A 25034-nucleotide genomic window follows, 5' to 3' on the forward strand; every position below is an offset into this window, starting at 1 on the left:
AAAAATTTATTGTATGTTTTTTGAGATCCACATCCCAGTAAGAACATCTCACACCAGTGTTCCTACAGAAGCCCCTTGCTATCATAATCTCCGTTTTTGGTAATACATCACTCACCCGAGTCGTAGAACCCACATGAAAGGCAATGATTGCTGAGAATGTCCGGAAGGATGAAGAAGTTACTAACACCTGCAGGAAAAAAGATATTCATATACTCAGGCTTTTAGGAAAAACAGGAAACAAGATGAGAGAAACTCACAAAAACCTGGAAATCAAAAATGGAAACAAAAGTAGCAGGTCATTTGCACCCCACCCCACACAACTCACACCACTCTAAGCAAACCAGTTTCCTATCACAAATTCCACCCTAACAAAGGATGGACTTCAAAAGCAGTCAATTTACTTTTTGTCATTATGCTCTGGCATGTCTCTCCTGCTATCAGGGTAAATGGACAGCCTCACCACTAATGTTTGTTGCATACCTGCTGTGCATAGGCCCTTATTTCCTTTATCAGTCCCATCCTCATTAAATCCCTTAGATTTGTAAAATTTATAACCAATTAACCTGGTTGAACCTCTCAACAACCTTGTATAGTTGGCCCTCCATATCTGAAGATTTTACATAAGGGACTTGGGCATCTGCAGATTTTAGTATCCACAGGAGGTCCTGGAACCAATCCTCCGTGGATACCGAGGGATAACTGTACTTGAATCAGGGCAGAATGGTTCATTCTGTCATACTGGAGAACTGAGGCAAGAGAAATTAAGTGGTTTATTCAAGTCCATGAAGCTAGTGAGTCGAGAACCCAGCCACTTCCCTCTTAGTCTTTTGCTCTAATGCCACAGGGAGTAGGTTCTTCTATCCTAATGTTAGATAAAAAATTATACAGATGTCCATACAAACCCATCACTCAATTAGCCTGCACAGGTTGAGCACTTCCTGGACAGAGCTCTCTGAATCGGAATACTATATGAAGCATCATTAAAAGGCAACAACACAAATACAAAACTACAACTCTGTTCTCAGCTTTCTCCATTAGAAAAAACAGATACACACACTAAGCAATTTGGCAAGAAAGCTTTATAATATAGAAAATATACCAAACTAAAATGTCCTGGAAAATGAGAAGAAACCATTTAAAGAACTTCCTAAATCAATGTGAGCAATCATAATACAGAACAGTTTTATACATGGATATAAATTATTACTGTATTAATATATAAACAAACTGCTTTGGGTGTGCTTTCATAGCACTTCCTTTTTTTTGGTTAAAATGAAATCACATTATTAAGAATTTATCACACAGAAGAATGGAAATCAATTTTTCTAGCAACATTCACTGTAGGATTGTTTAGTGATTTGTATAATCATTTGTATGAATTATTGCATTGATACTCATCTTTTCCTGTATTTAAAACATGAAAGTATTTGCTTAACAAATGTCCATTTAAAATTTATTTTATGTTCTTTTAATTTCTCAGGTTCTTAACTGTATTTTACGAATTTCTCCATAGTTCATAGAGGTAAGTGTAAATATAAATAATTAAAATAAGATACATGATTTCCATTTTTCCATGTATCTCTCTGGTATTTAAGAAAAAATCCATGAGGAGAGAAATACCTATAACTAGCATTCATTTTGAAATTTACTAGTACATTGAATATTCAGCCTATCTTTACTTGCTTTTTCACTGGATTATTTTATCTATATATACACATACACACATATACATACATACATACATACATACATACATACATACATACATACATACATACATACATACATATATACATACATAAATATAATACAGATAAAAGGTAGAGGAATATAGGACCATGTTTAAAGCTTGGGGACATCCTGACTATCTTAATCCACTAATCCTGGCCTTTTCACTAGTTTTTCAGGTCATATGTTAATGTCACATTTTCCAACCTTCTTTAAACTACCACACTCTGTAGTTTAATTTGTGAAATTACTAATACATCACTTCCTCCTTCTTGCCAACAGTGTATCAATGAGTAAACTGTGTTGTAACATTAATTAGATTTTAAAAGGTGTTTTGCAAAAGTATTTAAATTCCTGTGGAGATGTTTAAAGATACTTTGAAGTATCACAAACTTTAGACTTAGAAATGTTAGTATTGCAATTATTTTGTCCAGCCTATTGAGATATTCTTGACATATAACATTGTGTAAGTTTAAAGTGTACAATGTGCTGATTTGATACACTTATATATTGCAAAATGATTACCACAATAGCATTAGCTAGCACCTCCATCGTATCAGATTATCACTTCTTTTTGTTGTGAGAATATTTAAGATGTACTCTCATAGCAACTTTCAAGTACATAATACAGTATTGTTAACTATAATTATCACGCTGTGCGTTAAATCTTCAGAATTTATCTTCTAACTGGAAGCTTGTACCCTTTGACCAATATCTCCCCCATTGTCCCAATATCCCAGTCCTTGGTAACTACCATTCTATTCTGTTTCTAGGAGTTTGGATTTTTTTTTTTTTTTTTTTTGATTTCACATCTGTCTTGCTCTGATTTGTTTAACTTAGTGCGATGCCTTCAAGGTCCATTCGTGTTGTTGCAAATGGCAGAATTTCCTTCTGTTTCATGGTTGAATAATATTCCATTGCATATTTATACATCTCCTTTATCCATTGATCCACTGACGGACATTTAGGTTGTTTCCAGATCTTTGCTATTGTGCATAAAACTGCAATAAAAATGGGAGTGAAGATATCTCTTCAAGATCCTGTTTTCATTTCCTTTGGGTATACACCCAGAACTGGGATTGCTGAATCATATGGTAGTTCTATTTTTAATTTTTTGAGGAACCTCCATACTGTTTTCCACTGGCTGCATTACTTACATTTCCATCAACAGTACATGAGGGTTCCCTTTTCTCCAAATCCTTGCCAACACCTGTCATCTGTCTTCTTGATGATAGTCATTCTAACAGGTGTGAGATGGTACTTCATTGTGGTTTTGACTTGCATTTCCCTGATGATTAGTGATGTTGAGCATCTTTTCATGTTCCTGTTAGCCATCTGTATGTCTTCTTTGGAAAAATGTCTATTCAGTTCTTTTATTTTTAATTGGATTCGTTTTCTGGCTATTGAGTCATATGAGTTCTTTATATACTTTGTATATTAACCATTTATCATATATATGCTTTGCAAATAATGTCTTCCATTCCATAGGCTGCATTTTCATTTTGTTGATTATTTCTTTTGCTGTGCAGAAGTTTTTCAGTTTGATGTCATCTGATCTATTCATTTTCGCTTTTATTGATTTTTGGTACCATATCTAAAAATAGTTGTCAAGACCAATGTCAAGAGTTTCCCCTACGTTTTCTTAGGAGTTTTACAGTTTCAGGTTTTATGCTTAAGCCTTTAGTCCATTATAAGTTATTTTTTGTGAGAGCTGTAAGATAGGGGTCCAATTTCATTTTTCTGCCTTTGGTTATCCCAACACCAATTACTGAAGAGACTCTTTTTTTTCCACTGAATCTTCTTAGTAGCTTCCTTGTCAAATACTGGTTGATCATAACTGGGATAGTTTATTTCTGAGCTCTAATTCTGTTCTGGTCTATTGTTTTGATTACTATGCCTTTGTAGTATAGTTTGAAATCAGCAAGTATGACGCCTCTGGCTTTGTTCTTATTTCCCAGGATTGCTTTGGCTACTTAGGGCCTTTGGGGGTTACACAAATTTTGCGATTGTTTGTTCTAGTTCTGTGAAATACACCATTAAAATTTTGATAGAGATTGTATTGAATCTATAGATGACTTTTAGTATGGACATTTTAATAATGTTAATTCTTCCAATCCATGAACATGGGCTATCTTTCCATTTGCTTGTATCTCCTTCGATTTCTTTCTTCAGAGTTTTGTAGTTTTCAGTGTACAAATCTTTCAGCTTCTTGTTTAAATTTATTCCTAAGTGCTTTATTATTTTTAGTGCCATTGTAAATGGAATTGTTTTCATTATTCTTTTTTCAGGTATTTCATTGTATGTTGATTTTATATCACGCAATTTACTAATTTCATTTTTTTTGGTGGAACCTTTAGGGTTTTCTGTATATAAAATCATATTATCTGCAACAAAGATAATTTAACTTCTTTCTTTCTATTAAATACATTTTTTTTCATTATTTTGCCTCATTGCTCTGGCTAGATTTCCAGTACTATGTTGAATAAGAGCGGTGAGAGTGGACATCCTTGCCTAGTTCCTGAACTTAAAGGAAATGCTTTCAATCTTTCGCCACTGAGTATATTAGCTGTAAGCTTGTACTACATGGCCTTTATTATGTTGAAGTATATTCCTTCTATACTCAATTTAAGAGTTTTTATCACGAAAGGATGTTGTATTTTGTTAAATGCTTTTTCTGCATCTCAAGATAATCACGATTCTTACCTTTCATTCTATTAATGTAATGTATCACATTTATTGATTTGCATATGTTGAAATTTCTTGTATTCCAGAGATAAATCCTGCTTGATGATGATGTATGACCCATTTAATGTGCTGTTGAATTCAGTTTGATACTATTTTGTTGAGAATTTTTGCATTTATACATATATTTTTTATTATTCTATATATTTCAGGTATACAGCATTATAATTCAGCATCTGCATCTGCACTCTTCAAAGTGATCACCACTGCAACTCTAGTTACCATTCTTTACCATACAGTTTGACCTCTTTCACCCATTTTTGCCATCCCACAACCCCTTCCCTCTCTGGTAACCACTAATCTGATCACTGTATCTGTGAGTCTGTTTTTATTTTGCTTGTCCATTTGCTTTGTTTTTCTAGATCCCACATATGAGTGAAATGATATGACATTTGTCTTTCTCCATCTGACTTATTTCACACAGCATAAAATCTTCAAGGTTCATCCATGTTCTCATAGACAGCAGCAGTTCATTCTTTCTGATGGCTGAATAATACTCCACTGTGTGTGTGTGTCACATCTTCTTTATCTATTCATCCACTGATGAACACTTAGGTTGTTTCCATACCTTGACTATTGTAAATAACTCTGCAATAAACATAGGAGTGCATGTAAGTTCAAATTAGTGTTTTCACATTCTTTGGAAATGCCAAACAGTGGGACAGTTGGGTCATGTGATAGGTCCATTCTTAATTTTTGAGGGGTCTCCATACTGTTTTTCATAGTGGCTGCACCAACAGTGTACAAGGGTTCCTTTTTCTCTACATCCTCTACAACATTTGTTATTTCTTGTCTTTTTGATAATAGCCATTCTTACAGATGTGAGGTGATACTGTGGTTTTGATTTGCATTTCCCTAATAATTAATGATGTTGAACATCTTTTCATGTACCTGTTGGCCATCTGTATGTCTATTCCAATCCTCTGCCAATTTTTAAATCAGATTTTGTTGTTGTTGTTGAGTTATATGAGTTTTTATATATTTTGGATGTTAATCTCTTATTACATACATGGTTTGCAAATACCTTCTCCCACTCAGTAGGTTGCCTTTTTGTTTTGATGATGGTTTCCTTCTCTGTGCAGAAGCTTTTTAGTTTAATATAGTCTCATTTGTTTATGTTTGCTTTTGCTTCCCTTGTGTTTGGAGTTAGAGCCACAAAAACATCACTAAGACATGTCAATGAGGTTACTGCCTTTGTTTTCTTCTAGGAATTTTATGGCTTCAAGTATTACAGGTATTATTACATTCAAGCCTAATCCACTTTGAATTTATTTTTGTATATGGTATAAGATAGGGATCTAGTTCCATTCCTTTGCATGTAGCTGTCCAGTTCTCCTAACACCATTTACTGAGGAGACTATACTTTCTCCATTGTATGTCCTTTGCTTCTTTGTCAAAAATTATCTATCCATGTGTAGGTTAACTTGGGGGCTCTCAGTTCTGTTCCCTTGATCTGTGTTTCTGTTTTTCATGCCAGTGCCATAGTGTTTTGATTACTATAGCTTTGTAGTGTAGCTTGAAATCTGGAAGCATGATACCTCCAGCTTTGTTCTTTTTCAAGATTGCTTTGACTATCTCGGGTATTTTGTGGTTCCATACAATTTTAGAATAATTTGTTTCAGTTCTGTGAAATATGCAATTGAAATTTTGATAGGGATTGCATTGACTCTGTAGGTTACCTTGATCATAAATGGATGTTGAATTTCATCAAATATTTTTTCTGCCTCAATTGAGATTATCATGTAAGTTTTATTCTTCATTTTGTTAATGTTATGTATAACACTGATTGAGTTGCAGATTTTTAATCATCCTTGCTTCCCTGGAATAAATCCCACTTGAGGTTGGTTTAATGCATTATTGGATTTAGTTTACTAGTTTTGTTGAGGATTTATGTATTTACATTCATCAAGGGTAATGGCCTGTAATTTTCTTTTTTGTGTGTGGTGTCCTTGTCTTGATATCAGAGTAATGCTGGCTTTGTAAAATGTGTTTGAATGGTTTCCCTCCTCTTCAATTTTTTGAAATAGTTTGAGAAGGATATGTATTAACTCTTCTTTAAATCTTTGGCAGAATTCTGCTGTGAAATTGCCTGGTCCTGGGCTTTTCTTTGTTGAAAGAATTTTGTTCACTGATTCAATTTCAATACTAGTAATTAGTCTGCTCAGATTTTCTATTTATTCATGATTTAGTCTTGAAATATTGTATATTATCAATTTCTCCCAAGTTGTCCAATGTGTATTCTAATATTGGGATAGAATATTCTGTATGTATCTATTGAGTCTATCTGGTTTAAAGTCAGATGTGTCATGTAAGTCAGATGTTTCTTCATAGATTTTCTGTCTGGATGATCTATTTATTTATGTAAGTGGGGTGTTAAAGTCTCCAACTATTATTGTATTGCTTTAAATTTCTCCCTTTAAGTCCATCAATATTTGCTTTATATATCTTGGTGTTCCTCTGTTGAGTGCATTTACATTTATACATGTTACATCTTCTGCTGAATTGCCCTCTTTATCATTAGGTAGTGTCCTTCTTTCATTACAGTCTTTGTTTTAAAGTATATTGTGTCTGATCTGAGTATATGTACTCCAGCTTTCTTTTCATTTCCATTTCCATTGAATTCTTTTTCTGTCCCTTCACTTTCAAATTTTTGTGTGTCCTTTCTTCTGAAGTGAATCTCTTGTAAGCAGCATATAGACGTATCTTTTATAAAAAATGTATCCAGCCACTCTCTATCCTTTGATTGGTGAATTCAGTGCACTTGCACCTAATTATTGATGGGTACGTACTTATTGCTATTTTGTTAATAGTTTTCTGGCTGTTTCTGTACCTCCTCTCTGTTTCTTCTTTTCTTCCCTTGTATTTTGGCAGTTTTCATGTATTATATTTAGATTTCTTTCTCATTTTCTTTTGTGTTTACTATAGGGTTTTTTTTTCTTGTGGTGACTCTGAAATTTACATATAACATCCTATGTAAATAGCCTGTTTTAAGTTGGTAGCAACTTAAATTTGAACACATTCGAAAGCGTTATCTTTTTACATATCCCCTACATTTTATACTTTTGATGAAACATTTTGCATCTTTTTTTATGCATCCGTTAACTATTCTAATTTTGGTTAACTTCACTACTTTTATCTTTAAACCTTCAAGCTCACTTTATAAATTACTGATCTACTACCTTTATTATATATTTACTATAATTACTTTTTTCCAGTGATACTTTCATTTTTCTTTGTTTTCTAATTATTAATTAGTGCAGTTTCTTTTTAGATTAAATATGTTGTTTTAGTATTTTTTTGTAGGACTGGTTTAGTGGTGATACTTCTTACATTTTTGCTTATCTGGGAAGCTTTTGTCTTCAATTCTGAATGAAAACCTTGCTGGATAGAGAATTCTTGTTTGAAATGTTTTTCCTTTAAGCACTTTGAAAATGCCATGCCCCATTTTGGCCTGTAAAGTTTCTGCTGAAAAATCTAATAGCCTTATGGGGTTTCCCTTGTATGTAGCAAGTTGTTTATCTCATGCTGCTTTTAGGATTCTCTTTATGTCCTTTTACTATTTTAATTATAAGGTCTTGGTTTGTTTCTCTTTGGGTTCATCTTATTTAGAACTCTCTTGGACTCCTGGACCTGGATGTCTGTTTCCTTCCCCAAATTAGGAAAGTTTTCAGTCTTAATTCTTCAAATAATTTTTCTGGTCCTTTTTCTCTCTTGTCTAATTCTGGGACCTCTATATGTGAATGTTACTCCACTTGATGTTGTTCCAAAGGTCCCTTAAGACACCTTCACTTTCTAAAATTATTTTTTTCACTTTGCTACTCTGTCTGGTTGCATTCTATTGCTTTGTCTTCCTGCTCACTGACTTCAATCTGCTGCTGAAACTGTCTGGTATATTTTTCAGTTCATTTATAACTTCTACTTGGTATTTTCTTATATTTTCTATCATCATGTTGTAATTTTCACTATGTTCATCCACATTTCTCCTGAGTTCAGTATGTTTATGACCATTAATTTGAACTCTTTATCAGGTACGTTGCCCATCTCCATTTTGTTTAGTTCTTTTTTTGAGTTTTGTCTTGTTCTTTCTTCAGGAACATACTCCTCTGTCTCACTTTGCCTATTTCTCTGTGTTTGTTTCTAAGTATTAGGTAAATCAGCAATCTCTTACAGTCCTGAAGGAGTAGTTTTATTTAGGAGATGTCCTGTGGGGCTCAGAGGTGCAATCCTGCCTAGACACCAGAGCCAGGTGCTCAAGAGGCATCCCCTCTGTGAGCTGTGTGTGCCCGCCTCTTGTGGTGGGGCCACAGCTGCCCCTGCAGCACACTGGTTAGTGGGGTTGGTACCCAGACCAGCTGCAGGGCCCAGCCATGGCTTCTATACATGATATGGGCAGGGCTGTTGCTTACCTGGCTGTGAGGCCCAGCTGAGATGCAGGGGTGGGTGGCACTCTGAGTTGGGCATGCCCAATGATACTAAAAGGTTAGAAGGAGATTTTCAAAATGTTACCCACCAGTGCCAACATTAGTAAGGTAACTTGAGATCACAAAAATGGCTCCTGCCCTGTCTCAATCCCCAGGGAGCAACCCAACTGGCTCCTGCCTCTCTGGTAGATGCTTCAGGATTAGTAAGTGGGTCCCCTTCACCTATGGTCCATACACTTTTCAATCTAGTGGTGTTTTTTTGTTTCTTTGCTTTTTGGGTTTTTTGTTTATTTTCGGGTTGAGTGAGCCGATAGGTAGGCCTTTTAAGAGAAGGTTTTCCATTCCCTGCAGTTCTACAGTTTTTCTGGACATCTTTCTCATTGGTTTTCAAAGCTAAAGGTATTTTATTTGGGGGGTTCCTTTCTCCTGTGCAGGATTTAGGAGTTAGTGTGCCTGATGTGGAGTTCAGCTCCCTCACTCTTCTTGGAAAAGATCCATACCTTTGTGATCCCTCTCAGTTGTGGATTGCTGTGGCTGAGGTGTGGTTTATTTCCCCCTTGGTGAGACTGTATCTCAACCCTCCTACCCATCTTAATGCTGTCCTTTTAAACTTTGTTGTGGAGGCTCTGTCCATCCAGTTTTCAGGTATCTTTCTGAGGGTATTATTCCATATTTAGTTGTAGATTTATTGCATCCCTGGGAGGAGGTGAGTTCAGGATCTTTCTACTCTGCCATCTTGAACCCTCTCCTCTTGCATCTATATTCATTAGAGATATTGACCTGTAGTTCCCTTTTCTTAAATTGTCCTTATCTGGCTGTGGTATCAGAGTGATACTAGTCTTGTAAAATGAGTTGGGGAATGTTCCTCCTCTTCAATTTTTTAAAAGAATTTGACAGTTGTTAATTCTTTAAATGTTTGGTAGGATCTACCAGTGAAGCCATTGGTTTTAGATTTTCCTTGGTGGGGGGGGTTGATTACTAATTAAATCTCCTTGTTATTGGAAAGTTTAGATATTCTACTTCTTCATGATTCAGTCTTGGCAGGTTCTGTTTCTAAGCATTTATCAGTTTTTTCAAGGTTGTCCAGTTTGTTGGCATACACTTGTCCAAAGTAGTCTCTATGATCCTTCATATTTCTGTGGTATCATTTGTGGTATATACTCTTTCATTTCTGATTTGAGTCTTCTTTTTTTCATAGTTTAGCTAAAGGTTAGTTTTATCTTTTCAAAAAACAGCTTAGTTGTATTGATCTTGGCTATTGTTTTTATTGTCTCTATTTCACGTATTTCTGCTCTGATTTTTGCTATTTTCTTCCTTCTCTTAACTTTGGCTTAGTTTGTTCTTTTTCTTCTAGTTTCTTGAGGTGCAAAGTAGTACGTTATTTGAGTTCTTTTTCCTTATCTAGATGTTTATAAGTGTTCATCTTAGAACTGCTTTTCCAGCAACCTATGGATTTTGGTATGTTGTGATTCCACTATCATTTGTTTCAGGGCATTAAAAAATTTCCCTTTTGATTTCTTCTTCGACTATTGGATGTTCAGGAGATTTTTCTTCCTACTTTTAAAATCACTTTTGTCTGCCTTGATTTGTAGATACCTGGACAGGATGGGAGGATGGTTTGGCTGTATCCTCAGTCACCCATAGACCACAGGTAGATTTGGCTGAGTGAGCCAAACAGGTTTGGTCAAACAAGTGGTAGAACAAATAATACAGTTAATTTGAGTTATTACTCAACTCAGAAAATTTGATTATTATTGCAATACAATATCCTCACCATCAGCATCCACAGACTGCTTAGGCTTGAGAGCATATGAGTTAAATAATATTTGGACAGTTTCCTTAATTTTCTCAGTCATGGCCATCAGGAGGCCTGGATAAGTAACATGGCTGAAGAAAAGGCACATTTAAATCAAACTCAAGTATGAATCCAAACTCACTTCTTTAAAAACAAAACTTTGAGATTAAGAAATTGGAAGGGAGCTTTTTGGTTCAAAATGTATGATCTAGAATAATGAATTATATATGTTTTATTTAGAACTTTACTGCAGAATTCCATCTCCTAACTACATTTGGATGTGGAAATTTTGCAGAATAAAACAGACCAGCTCATGGAGAACTGCACAGTATGTCTGTTTTTGTGCCCTCACAGTCTCTGTTCTTTCCTTGTCACCTCTGCAAACCACCTGCCCAGGGCCCCTTGCCTCAGTGCTATCCACTCCTGCCCTTACCTATTTGTTAACCAGTCCCTACCAGGGGGTTCATAACCTAATGTGTTAGTTGATGCTGACTTAAACTGTGGCCCCTTCCAGAAGAACCTGCATTTAGAGGACACTTGATGAGAAGAGATGGCATTTTTAAACTCAGTAAGTGGAACCTCAGAAAGAAAATCTGTGGTCTTGCCTACTCTCTCTTCTACCATCATAACTGTATCCCATATGGAAAAGCCCTCTAAAAGGGTCAGATGGGTTAAAAAACAAAACACAACAAAAATTTGATGCCATACTAGAGTCCATGCAAATACTCACTTTTCAACAAATAATTATTGTGCACTTCTGATGTTCCAGGCATTGATTTAGGTACCAGAAAAACATCAAGGACGGAGACACATGAGGCCTTTGCCCGCAAGGAATTTGCAGTCTAGGGAGATCATGGGAAAAATTTCATTATAGGGCAGTGCCCATGTGCCAGCTACCCTCCTGAAGGGTTTACAATGTCATATAACTATGAGAAACACTTTGAGGGATTTCCTATCATTTTATTCACGAAATTGACCCAGATATACTAAATAACTTATCCAAAATTACAAGGTTAATGTGACAACTCATGCCAACTCAACACCAAAAAGGGACTGTTAATCACTGGCTCTAGATGGCAGAGCCAAAGCTTGTTTGTCTCCAAAGCCTGTATTCTGTTTTCTGTGTTTCGTGTCCTAAGGCAAACTCAATGTTGAATAGATACAGAACAACTATAAACAAACATCGTACAGTTGTTAGCCCTTAAACAACATGGGTTTGAACTGTATGGGTCCTCTTAACATGTGGATTTTTTTCCAATAAATATGTACTACACTATTACAAAATCAGCACTTGGTTGAATCCACGGATGTGGAACTGTGGGTATGGAGGGCTGACTATAAAATTATATGCAGATTTTCAACTGCAGCAGATGGATGGTGCCCCTAACCCCATGCTGTTCAAGGGCCACTGTATACTAATAATTAGAGGTGTGTCCAGATAAGTTCTACACTTGTAAATTCTTTTTACCATCAGTCTGACCACAGAGAAAACTGGTTTGCTAGTCTGGGGACCTAGGTTCTTGTCTCAGTCTATTTTATCTGTCATTAATGTTGATACAACATACTATTTTTGTCCATCTTTATTTACTTCAATGGTAGGGCCCTGTTATATGTGTGTATTATTACATTTTATATGAAAACATACTACTATAAATATACTTCATCTATTTATACTATAACACTACAAACATTATTCTCTTCTCACAAATCTTCACATTGTTTCTCCATTTTCTCCTTCCTTTCCATTTTTGTCACTTTATGGCTATTTTGTTCTTCTCTCTTACACCTTTTCTTCTCTGCATTCTGCATACTGTCTTGTTCTCCCTCTGTGCTGTGTACTGTGCCCATTCAAGTAACATGCTCTACAACTACTGTTTCTTTGCTTCCCTTCTTCTTCTGTCTTAATCATCTTTAAGCATATAACTTTTTTTTTCACTCTTCTAAATCTTCTGATATCTATACTCATTCAGCGAGGTTTTCTTTATTTACTTATGCCACCAAAAAAATTATCTGAATAGGTAAAATCTGCTTCTATGTAATGCTGTAAGAAGAACTTCTGATTTTTCTTTTGTTTCCAAAAAAATCCTAAAAGCAGTGTGGTACTGGCAGAAGAATAGATATACTAGTCAACAGAACAGAACGGCTAACCCAGAAGCAGGCCCAAGAAACTTAAGAACTCAGTGTATTTTCAAAGTAGTATCATAAATCAATGAGAGATACAGCTTATTCAATAAGTAATGTTTACAACACTTGATATTTAGAAAAATCTATCATATTAGGTCATTATCTCACATAATGTACCAAAATTGCTTTTGTATTTAAAAGTAAAAAATTAAAATGCACAAGAAAACAAAATTTAAGCTGAAGGAGAATTTTTCTAAGCTTTAAGGAAATGTAAGAAATCAAAATGAAGGTTAGTTAACAGATTTCACTATAAAAATAAACATACTAACATACCAAAATTCATAAAGATTAAAAAAAATGACAAACTACAAACAGTACTGCTCTAAGTATCATAAAGGATTATTACCCTTGTTGTATAAAAAGCTTCTACAAATAAATGAAAAATGATAAGACTCCAAAGGAAAAGAACACAAACATAATAATAGACAAGTCACCAATGGGAAACACAATGAATACTACTAAATTATTAAATTATTTTTGCCCTCACTGGCAGTTAAGAGTTTTTATCAGTAACATTTTGTACTGGAAGGAGTGCCATGAAATGGGCACTGTAGCTTTTGATGGGAAGTATAAATTTGCCTAACATTCTGGAAAGCAATTTGGTTATAACTATCAAAAGCCTTAAAATATGGATACATTCCAAACAAATGTTTCCACTTTCAGGAATCAATCTCAAGGACAGATGCAATCAAAATTAAGTACAAGGATGTTCACTGTAGCATTACTTACCATAGCATTAAGAAAGAAAAAGAAGGAATGAAAAAATGTTTGCCAAATAGCAATAATAGTTATGATATCTACTTATCACTGAATATTACACAGATATTGAATTACACAGGGAAAATATTAATGGGAAAATTTTATGTTACAATATTGTAAAAATCAGAAACTAAAGTTAAATAGTGGTATAATATTGTTAGATGATACACAAAGGAAATGCATCAAATATAAGTGGGTTTTCTGCATTGATGACTTACGGGCAGTTTTTACTCTGAGTATTTTCTGTATTTCCTAGAGTACTTTTTAAAAAACAATAACTACACTTTATTATTATATTAAACATAATTTAAAAGAATAAAGCAAAAAGGCACAGTTGACCACCATCATCCCTCAGTCATGAGACAGTAGAAATATAAGTTCAGGCTTCACTGTGAATTTGCTAAAATTTACCATATACTTTTCCTGAACCTGGTGATTTCATAAATATATCTGACTTCTGAGGTCACTAAAATTATTTTACATACTTCCCAAAATGCCACATCTGCATTCTTTTAAATTACAGAAATGAGATAATTTGAAAGATAATCAATGTCTCTGAAAAGTCTCCATATTAAATTTTTATAAGATATTCTAGAATCTTGCAATCCAAAGTGTGGTTTGCAGACTGGCAGCATTGGCAACACTTGGAAAACTGTTGGAAATGCAAAACCTCAGGTCCTATCCCAGACTTACTGATTCAGAATCTACATTTTAATAAGATCTCCAGTTGATTGTGGGCACGGTCCAGTTTCATAAACACTGATCTAGAACACATATTCTAGTTCTAACCACATGTTTATAATGTACTGTGCTGCTCCTTTGAAACTTAATCTATGTTTCTATCCTAATTACCTGAGAGGTATCTTTATGGTTTATGAGCTCTAAACATTTTCTTAGCACAAAAGCAGCTTCCAAATAATAAATACATTCTAAAAATCTATTGGTAGGTCAGGTGTTCACAACTTGCAACATACAGTAATATTATTAATCCTAACTAAATTTCTAGGTCATTCAACAGAGTCGCCTGCTTAATCCATAATGTATCTGAAGGAGACCAGTTACGTTTTAATCATTTTGATGGAAAAATGTGTTCCCAGTTCTAACACAAGACTCTAAGAAAGCCTTGTCGTGTCAACAGTACAGGACTTCCTCATAGATGCAACTGTGTAGACAACCGGGTTGAGCTAATAGTCCTATTCTGAGAGTGTTCTGGTTAGAAGAATAAAATGGATTAGAGAAACAGGAATGTCAAGTGTTGCTACTGACTCATGTTTCCTTCTAGTCTTCATTTTGACTAAGAATAGACATTGGCAAGATTACTTATCTTCAGGGGTTTGGAGGAAAACGTGATCCTGGGATTGAGGTACTTGACCTTTCCAATACAGGCATGGCTTCATTATCATCAACCTGCAGCAACAGAGTTATCACTGAAATCGCCATACAGAATATTTTCTTTGCTTGTCCATTCTTAAAATGCAGTTTTGTCCTATACAAAATAATTTGGAATAGACCTGAAGAGAGATGTAAGCAGAGTTCAATGCACGTTGTTTTCTCAAGGTATTTAAACCCATGATGCTATCTTCTGCATATCTCAGACATTGACTTCAATATTTACTTTTTGTAGAATTTTGAAAATGAAAGTTATACTGATTTGAATTTTAAAATTCTACCCCCCTAGATTTTCATATGTATTTTTTCCTACTTCACCTTGAGAATTCTTGCAACAGATATTTCAGAATACAAGAATATACTTGCTAGGCCTTTTATACTTAGAAGCTCTTTCAAAAACACTCATTTTAACAAAAAGTCAGAAAATAAAAGTAACAAAGAAAATTATGATCTATTAATTCCACATCTCAAAGATAACTTATGCAAGTTCTATAAACAGCTATTTTTATTTGTAAAATGAATATTTCTATAGTTTTGGAATGTGCCTTTTTTCACCCAATAATACACCATGAATATCTTTCCTTTTCAACAAATAGACTTTTAACAACTTCAATAAATATACTTCTATAACAACATTTTCAGTGGTATAATATTCTATACAGGATAAATTTATTTAAACATTTGGGTTGTTTTCAACATTTTGTTGTTTTATAAACATATTTATAACAATCTTTTGAAGACTAGATTCTTTTAATAAAATAGTCAAAGTAATTAAAGTAGAAGGTAAACTTCCAAAGATAGTTAAATTATGGTTTACTTCTTTTCCAGTTTTCCCATCTATTTTTTTATTAGATAACTTTTGACTTCTTATCACTCTAATTCTCTTCCTTCCTGTCCTGACAAAAACTGGGTATTTCTTGTGCTCATTTTAACTTTCACATAAGAGTTTATGCTTATGAGAATACTTCTGGGTACACTTTACACAGAAGGTGGAACAACTTTGTGGATACATCGTGTCTAATGGGAGATTAAATGAAAAAAAATATTAATAATAAAGTTACATTCTTTTTCATATACACATTTTGCTCATATGTTCAACTGTCATTCAAATACACTTAACATCACTAGACAAGGAGTAAGGCTTGCTGACTTCCAAATTCTGGCAACTCTAAATTCCCAGTAGCCATTCTGGAGCTGTCATTATGTTTAGCATAATATGATTGTGTTATTTTAAGTATAGCCAACTTTGTTTTAATATGTATTCCCCTATCCCAGATACACATCTGTCTTTTCAGTCTTAAAAATGGTCTTCTTGTTAGGAACAAAAGAAATGTAACCACTACCTATTGTAATGAGAACCTAACAATCTCTGACAATGTAGGACTCAAGAGAAAGCCCTGAGTTTCTGTGCTAGGCCTGTGGGAACATAGGATGGGAGCTGCTGAAGACAGGAGAGGCACAAGGGAAAGTGTGTTTAGTCTATCTTCTAAGACTCCAGATTATTTCAGAATAAAGGAGTTACATTTTTGCTTTAATCAAAGATTGAGAGAGAGAGAGAATATTGTTAGAAAAAAATTTAAAGTTTTACGAAAAAAGTGAACAGATTCAAAGATGCTGAATTCACGAGATTATGTTATAGAGACCAGTATAACTTAATTCTCCCTAGATTTGATGAACATACTTTATTAACAGAAACCAAACTTAATGTCCAAAGTGATAACATAACAAGGAAATACATATCAAAATCTGCTGCCATTAATTATAGTTTTTAACATTTTTATTGCATATACAACGTATGGAACATTATAAGGATTTACAGTAGAAGCCAAATATCCCAGCCCTTAAAAATCGAATAGGAAAGATTGGATGGACCATACATAAATCTTTGAACACAAGCACTGGAAACGTACATATGATTATACTTTTACAGGCTTATACAGATAACCGCAGTATGTAATAGAACAGGCAGAGAGGGTAAGACACAGTGGATAGAAGTCACTGGGGGTGTGAAATAACTATAGCTGGGTGGTACTGAAAAGACAAAATTAAAAATATGACTTGCAAAGGTTAAAATATCCTGCAAAAACATAGCTATCCCCTATGCACAACTCTGAGGTAGAATTCTCCCCACCCAGTTTTCTGGTTTCTTGACCACCATTTGGAGGACTTCCCTGTCCAGATGGTTCTCTCACATTGCTGTACCTGGGACTGACTAGCCATACATGTTTTTACTGTCCCTTCTACCCTTACTAAACAGAAGTAATCTTTTCTGTTCAGCTACCAGTCTTACTTTACCTACTGAAAATGGGTGGCAAAAGTTTGTAATATAACAAACCAGTGCTGTTTCTTATAGTTAATATATCACCATGTTTGGGTAAGTGCTTTAATATTTCAAGGAGTGAAACCAATGCTAACATTTCAGGGATAGGAACCACTTGGGGAACTGTTTTGGGCAGACAGGCATTTGCTTCCCTCAAATAACATCAACTGCCAACCATAAAAATGCCATTTCTATTCCAAACCTACTTCTCATATTTCAAATGTGGGTCATAAAATTAGTTAACAACTTACATATCCAAAATATAGTTAAAACCCAGGACACAGCACAACCACACTGAAAAAAGCTATGGCAGTTTCTTTTAAAACTACCCTATGACACAAATTCTAATGCTAGATATTCATCCAAGAGAAACGAAAGCCTATGTTCACATAAGATTTATGTTAAGAATAATCAGAGTAGCTTTATAATTACCAATACTGGAAACAGACCACGTATTTATAAATAGGATAATGGATAAACTGTAATATAGTCATACAACAGATTACTCAGCAATAAAAAAAAAAGGAATGAACTATTAACATAACATACCCAAACACATAGATAAATCTCCAAAACATGGTAAGAAGCCATCTAGAAAGAGGACATGCTGTGTGACTCCATTTACACAAAGATCTAGAACAAACAAATCTGATTTACGGTAGGAAAAAAAAAGAACAGTGGTTCCCTGTAGGGGGTGGCGTGGGGACAAGAACTGACTGGAATGGCCATGTGGGAATTATCTAACATTTTGTATTTTGTTAGCACTGTATGCACTTGCCAAAACCCAGCAGATACACACGTAAAATTTATGCATTTCACTGTATGCTCACTTTACATCAAAATTAAAATGTAAGCAAATACTGAACTCTAGTGAATAATATGTACGCTAAATACAGTAGAAAGTGTAGAGATTTCTGCAATTTAAAATGCATTAAAAATAATCTGGATTTGATGAACTGATAGGTGGACAGACGTGATAAAGCACAGTTAAATGCTAACTAGCATCTGGGTGGTAAGTACACTGTAAAATTTTAACTTTTTTGTATGTTACAATAAAACAGGGGAAAAACTCAGGGTGCAATGCTTACCAAATAATGCTGAGGATTTCATTACTGATCTCACAGCAACATAATCATCAAACTCTTCCCAATAGTGTCCATTTAGAAACTTGAGCTTGTGAAAGGATATTCCTGAGTGTGAGGTGAGCAATCAGCTCTCAAATCTATGCTGGCTGAAAATTGTCAAACATACGGATCTCCTCACACCTTAAAAAAATGTTAATACATACAGTGATCATTGTTGGCTGTGTAACTAACGTTGAGTCAGAATTAAGATTTAAAAAAAAAACACCACCACACACTCTCTTCAGGGAAAACACCAAGCAGAGATTCTGTTTTTACCCTGACTTCTAAAACTGAGAAAGAATCAGGGTAACTGTAATAAACGTGTAGACCCAAAACATAACGTGAGGCTTGAACACGGTGAACAGGCCCTGACATCTGAATCATTCGCCTATCTCTCCAAAGAGGGGCACATTTGGGGGTCACTCTAAAGAGACGGCATTTGACTTGTAAATACTTCTAAGGTGGCACCTTGAGATTCACTAAAACGGCTTCAGACTTCAATAGTCTTCTGTCAGTAGTAGTTTTCCACATGCCTGATTTAAGATCCATAACAATACTGCTCGTAAGAACTAGCAGTTCATAAGTATTTTTAGTTATTTGCTAAGAATTCCTGTATCATTATACGTGGGTATTGTTGTATATTGCCTCCAAAGAGTTTTCTAACAAAAATAATCTTGATTCTCTTAAAAACTTACTTACTGCTTTCACACTACGTAGTCATGGCTCTGGCTTTGCCTGCAATTTCTAAGTTCTTCATGTTCTAGGACAGGCTCTGCTTTTTCTTGAAGCACATGGACTAGTTTTTTCAAGTTTTCAAGCCTGCTTTAAAATAGTACAGCCATGCCATTCAGTGTCATATCTACGAGCCCCTCCCAGTCTTCAGCATTCCCCTGTATTTATGCTGTTCCATGGAGCGTCTTACTTCTGCCAGTCTCCATGATAGGACCAGTTTGTTTCTGTTATTGCTACTACTCAAGTTACCAAGACTGCTCTTCTCTAACCGTAACAGCACTAACAGTGGTCAGATTTGTGCTCTTGTTGCTGCAGGTTGGTGCTGACTCACTAAGATCCACTCTTGAGCATAACACTTACTTTCTACTTACTTATTAATGGAATTGTCTTGTCCTGTCCTGTCAGCCGCAAGTAGACGATATTCCTCACTTGTCTTCCAACTGGCTGGTCTATCGTCCTGTCATAAAAGAGTTAATTTGTCAGATTTGAGCATCTTGTTATTTACTGATGTGCTCACTGACCCCATCCTTGGTATTTTCAGTATATAGTTTTGAATTAAGGGACATGGAGCATCAGGAAGTGACCACAGATGTTACCTTTCCCTATGATTGTCATGTGGGACAAGAACAAGATTAAGAATGCTCCATTTTCTATTCTGAAAAGGTAATTATAGCAATGATACCTCCCATTTTGAACATTTTAGTTTTCAACATTTTTAACATGATTGTATCTCATTCTTGAAATTATTTAATGTGACTTCTCTATTTTACAGACCCAGGGTTGTTTAGTGATTTTTACAAAGGTCAGTAAATGGCAAAGCCAGATTCTGAAGCCAGGTATTTAAACTTTCAAACTCTTTTCATTATATTCACTACAGTTCTTATTTTAACCTTTATATTTTCTCTACTATTCCTGCCATTATTTATTCTTCTCAGGTAAACCTGGATTTTCCGTAGCACACACTAAAGTCATAACGTCATGTGATAGATCTGTACTTCATTTTGCCTCATCAAGGTACGTGCTGCCCTACATACCAGAAGCGTATTTTCCACCCCAACTGAAACTTTTTATTTTTAGAATCGAAACTTAACACTGATTAAGTTTGCTAATTAGGTTAACTGGTCAGCCATGGGGGTTTAACAAAAACACCCCAATCACACAACTCGTCACTGAAGATATTTACCCATGTATCATAATTTCCTATACCGTTTTCAATAGGCTCAAGATGTGGAAGAATTTAGCAACTATACTATGTTTAATTTTTAGTAACCACAGCGTTTTTACTACAGACCTGTGAGGATGGGAAGAGCACACAGCAGTATCCACTCTGACAAGGAACTTACAATGTAGCAGAGAATTCTGAATTCCTTCTCCAAATGCAGAATGCACAGCAAGGCAGGCTCAACTAATCTCACAATCATGCCATTGGTTACAATGGGTTTAGATCAGAGAGTAGGATTGAGCACTATCAGAAAAGTAATTGTCATGTTCCTATTAAGGGGTATGCCACTAACTACATTAATACTAATACACTAAGTAGCACACTCCGTATGTCAACTGACAGGGTAATGAAACAAACAACAAACACATTAATACTAGGTAACACTTGGGAGCAGTAGCCAATTTAAAGGCCTATAAAGTCAGAGAAATACCCATTCTTCTACACAGCAAGGAAGTCTCGAACTGCCATCGACTTCCTCGCTGGCAGGCTGCGTGCACAGTTTTATCAACACTACCAGGAAGTCACCTAGCAGAGGAAGGTCATCAACAATGAGGCCTGGGAACAAAGTCAATTTTATCTGAGATAGTCACCTTCGCATCTTAACTCTGTTCATCAAAGCTCCGTTCTTCACGAACGGATGCCAAAACTGCCTTTATAAACTGAGCTTACACAGGAACAAATGCACAACACAAAAGCAAAAGATAAAAGACCAAAACAAAACGAAGCTAGCCCAATTAACTCTTCAATAATTCCCTGAGATGCACTAAAATAATGTGGCAAGTTGTGCCATATACCAACTAGAAAAGATGGTTCTTTCTCCATTATATTTGCAGGCCAACGTTGATTTCAAACAGACTGCAGTCACTTCCTTCACAGGTACTCTAAGTGAACTGTGACTCTATGAACAAAATCACATTAGGGCATTGCTGGGTTTTCATTCATAACTGTTTATGTATATACAGATATACATATAGAAAGTAGCAGCAAAGTTACAAATGAAAAGCAACAATATTTACTACGTTAAAAGCATATTCATCTTCATTTGAAATATGCAAATTCCAGGTGTGCCTTATTTTACTCTTGCTGTAGGTAGGACAGCTTAAGGCATACAAAAATTAACTCATTTGACAATAAGTAGGTGAGTTGATGGTAGAACTAAGGAGTCTCATTACTTACAATCCAGTTCCTTTCTGGCATAGTCTTTAATAAAAACATTCTAATTACTCTGCAATTCAGTAGAAGAAACAGATCTTGACTATAACTAGGTATCTAAATCAGCTAATATCTAAGCATCTAAAATACCAAATGACTTCCTGATGAGTAGATTCACTCATAACTCAGCCCTAACTTTAGGAAATCTGTTTAAAACATACTTCAGACTACAATATAAGAGGGATTATCACTAATGCCTACAACAGAACATTCATTCACATACAGGGGAACTGAGCAGTTATTACACATGAGCAAACGGCTGGGAACTGGAGAAGTCCCACAAGATTCCTTCCCTCAAAAGAGCTTATAATGTAGCAGGTAGAGAGACATGAACAGTTGTAGCATGTGATTAGCACCATCATGTAGACTGAAATGAAGAATCACAAAAGCTCATACTCATAGAAGTTATGACCTAAAAGACGGAGAGGATTATCAAACATAGAAAAAACTTCCTGGATGTTCTCAGACTCAATGGCAGTATAAGAGGGAGCCAGCTGAATGTGGCCCTCAGATTATCTGGCATATGTGACTATTTAAAAAAAGGCTGCATCTTTAACCAAAATTATCTAAGAGGAGAAAGGTGAAAAATACAATTAATAACTTCACCCAGGTTGCAATGTCAAGCAGGAGTTGCAAGTACAGGTTTAGAACTTTGGACCAGATACGTAACATAGGACACTGGGATAAAAAAGAAAGCCAAAGGATGAGATACCTCCAGAAGCACTGTAATGACAGAAGCTGTGAGAGCACGTTTTAGTAGACACATTTTAAGTAAGAGCTATGTGACTATACTTAGGCAGAGGATAACACCTCAAGGAAGACACTGTCTAAGAAGGGCTGCTCAATGATATAAATGTTGCAGAGGCAGAAATGAACAAAGGATGCAGACAGAGGGGAAAAAAAAAGTCATTCAGTTCAGTAACTGGGAGCCCACTGAGAACCGTTTCATTGCAGTGCTGTGTAAAACCAGACTGCCAGATGCTGCTCTTAGCAGTGAGCGATGAGGATGTAGAGGCAATGAATACGGGTTTCTCCAAGAAGTCTGGCAGTGAAGAAGGCTGGAGATAACCAGCAGGCTCAGAGGAAGTTTTTTGCATTGGAAGATACATGAGCATTTTTGTAGACAACGAAAAGGAACCAGCATACAATTCTTTGCATAATTTTGTATTGACCACAGACTACAAAATATCTTTCTCAAAAACATTTTCTGAAATAAAAATTAACACAAAAATTACATATTTTATGATTTCAAACTTAAAATAAACTTAAAAGCACATTTTATAAATTTTATTTCTAAAAGACTTGTACAATTTTTGTTATTAGACTACTTCAGAATCTTGCTTCTAGTCTGTCATGAGAAATTAAATTTTATTAACAATTGCTATTTTTAGTTCCAGAAAGATTACTCTGATATAAAGGATTATACTTAAGTAACTTATACACCACCTTCCCCAGCCCTCCTCCCCCAAAGACAAAATATCTTCAGGGTAGTTAATAGTTTGGATATTTTTTCAAGTTGAAGATGAGAAAAATTAGAAATAGTATTCCATTCATAACTTCTTAAAGATCTAAATTGTTCTTAACAATTATTTTTCATGATAAAACATGCTTATTATATACACATGCTTACATATGAGATTTCTGGCTAAAATACATGCAATCAACATGAAAAACAAATTATCAAATATTAAACCATCCTCAAAACCCTAAGAATGCCCTTTTAAATAAGGCACTCATGTTTGGAAATAGGATATAACCACCAAATTAAATAAGATGTTTAAAAGAAGTCTTTTATTAAGCACAAACAACTTTTAATACATTATCAATACAAATAGGAAAATGTCTTTTAATGAATATGATATATCAAAGATCTGAAAGTTTTCTTCATACTGACACAATAAAAATAATGCAATTTTGAAGAATTACAAAGGAAAATTTTGAGGACACCACCGTCTACTAATAACAGTTTAACTACAGTCTAAATTTACTACATCACCTGGGGAGGAAGGGCAACCATTTTTTATATAGAGAATTCCTAAACTCTTATTAGCACCATTCAAAGCTTATTATCAGTTGTTCATCTACAAACTGACATGTCAGGTAAAGCTTTAAAGCAAGTTTTCAGTGCAATGTTTACAGTTCCTTCTTTCAAGATACTTGGAGTCTATGGTCTCAAAGCATGTTAAATAATTATGTCTTGGTATTTGCAAGGTGTTAACATGTAGCAAGAAATGTGTAATGGAAAGAAATGAGGCTTATCCTGCTGTGAAATGCATCTTTAAGTACTGTAGCGAATGCTGTAGAATGCTGACGACATGCGGGATCATGAACTGCAGGATCTGTGGGAAGAAGGTAGCTATTAGCTCTCTGTAGTCATCACTTCGGGATGTCTCAGCTGCTGCCTTTTGAGACTAACTAGTTTCATCCTGTCTCTGATGTGTTCTGCAGTAGAGGCCATGTCACTTGGACTCCCAAAATATTGTTCAGTTCTAAAAGTCAAAACAGAAAACCCCCAATCAGATCAAGACAAATTCACCGACTGAAGTGAATGCAAAAGGAAGCAAAAATTACCATAAATATTACCTACATGATATGGCGTTAGTTCATTTGCAGACCATACTGTTTATCTTTCAGTAGCAATTCGGTAGGAGAAACTTTTTTTTAAAATGGCATAAAATATATAAAGACATGCTGAGAAAAATAATTAGTGGTACAAATGTCTTATCATGTGTACTTATGATAATCTTAATAAACCAAACAATGCAACAATAAACAAAACACTACAACAGTGACGTTCTGCTTTCAGCCTGGGGCCCATAAGCATACACAAATGTAAAATTTGTATGTGTACTTCCGTGCGAAGGGCTATGAACACCAATTATCTAATCTAGCTGGCAAGTAAAATATACATTTAATGTTAAGCCATTATTTGAGACATTAATAGGTAAAATCATTTAATTTTATTCTATTTGCAAATTTCTTGTAATTCAGAGTCACAGAATCTTTTAGAGCTCCAAGAGTTTGTGGAAATAATGTGGTGAAGCTCTTCATTTTTTAGATGAGAAAACTAAGGCCTGGAAAATTAAATGATTTAACTACAATCACATAGTGGGAAAACCAGGATTTGAACCTGGGTCTTTAAGCAGTGAATCCAGAAAGACCATCTAATTAAAGTTCTTTTATTTTTCTAGGAGAATGTTACAAAAGAGAAATCTGACTAAACCTACTGTCAAACAAACTTTACACAGCATAAACAGATTAAGATATAAAAGGGAATAAAGTAACAATTCTAAATATTAAAGGTGGTAGTTGTGAAATTTGAACATACAGCATTACCTTATTCTTTTACCTTAAAAATGAAAATGACACACAAGCTGTGGAACACAGGAGAAACCCAAGAAAAATA

At 34.9% G+C, this 25034-nt stretch overlaps 2 protein-coding genes across 15 annotated transcripts in view; both read right to left on the reverse strand.

Annotated features, from left to right (window-relative positions):
- Positions 1-16546, reverse strand: part of CCDC141 (coiled-coil domain containing 141) — a 197568-nt gene extending 181022 nt beyond the window's left edge. For all 10 annotated transcript variants that reach the window (XR_012507065.1, XR_012507064.1, XM_074363973.1 and 7 more), the window contains exons 1-2: positions 11417-16546; positions 116-187 (exon numbers count right to left, since the gene is read on the reverse strand). The gene's annotated coding sequence lies outside the window, so the exon portion shown is untranslated. The remainder of the gene's footprint in view (positions 1-115; positions 188-11416) is intronic.
- Positions 16547-16777: 231 nt separating this feature from the next.
- Positions 16778-25034, reverse strand: part of SESTD1 (SEC14 and spectrin domain containing 1) — a 118054-nt gene continuing 109797 nt past the window's right edge. For all 5 annotated transcript variants that reach the window (XM_074363977.1, XM_074363976.1, XM_010959979.3 and 2 more), the window contains one exon: positions 16778-24117. In XM_074363977.1, coding sequence (XP_074220078.1) covers positions 23988-24117 — 130 coding nt within the window. In that variant the 3' untranslated portion in view covers positions 16778-23987. The remainder of the gene's footprint in view (positions 24118-25034) is intronic.

The sequence above is a fragment of the Camelus bactrianus genome, chromosome 5 (genome assembly GCF_048773025.1).
Source record: "Camelus bactrianus isolate YW-2024 breed Bactrian camel chromosome 5, ASM4877302v1, whole genome shotgun sequence".
NCBI classification, from domain to species: domain Eukaryota; kingdom Metazoa; phylum Chordata; class Mammalia; order Artiodactyla; family Camelidae; genus Camelus; species Camelus bactrianus.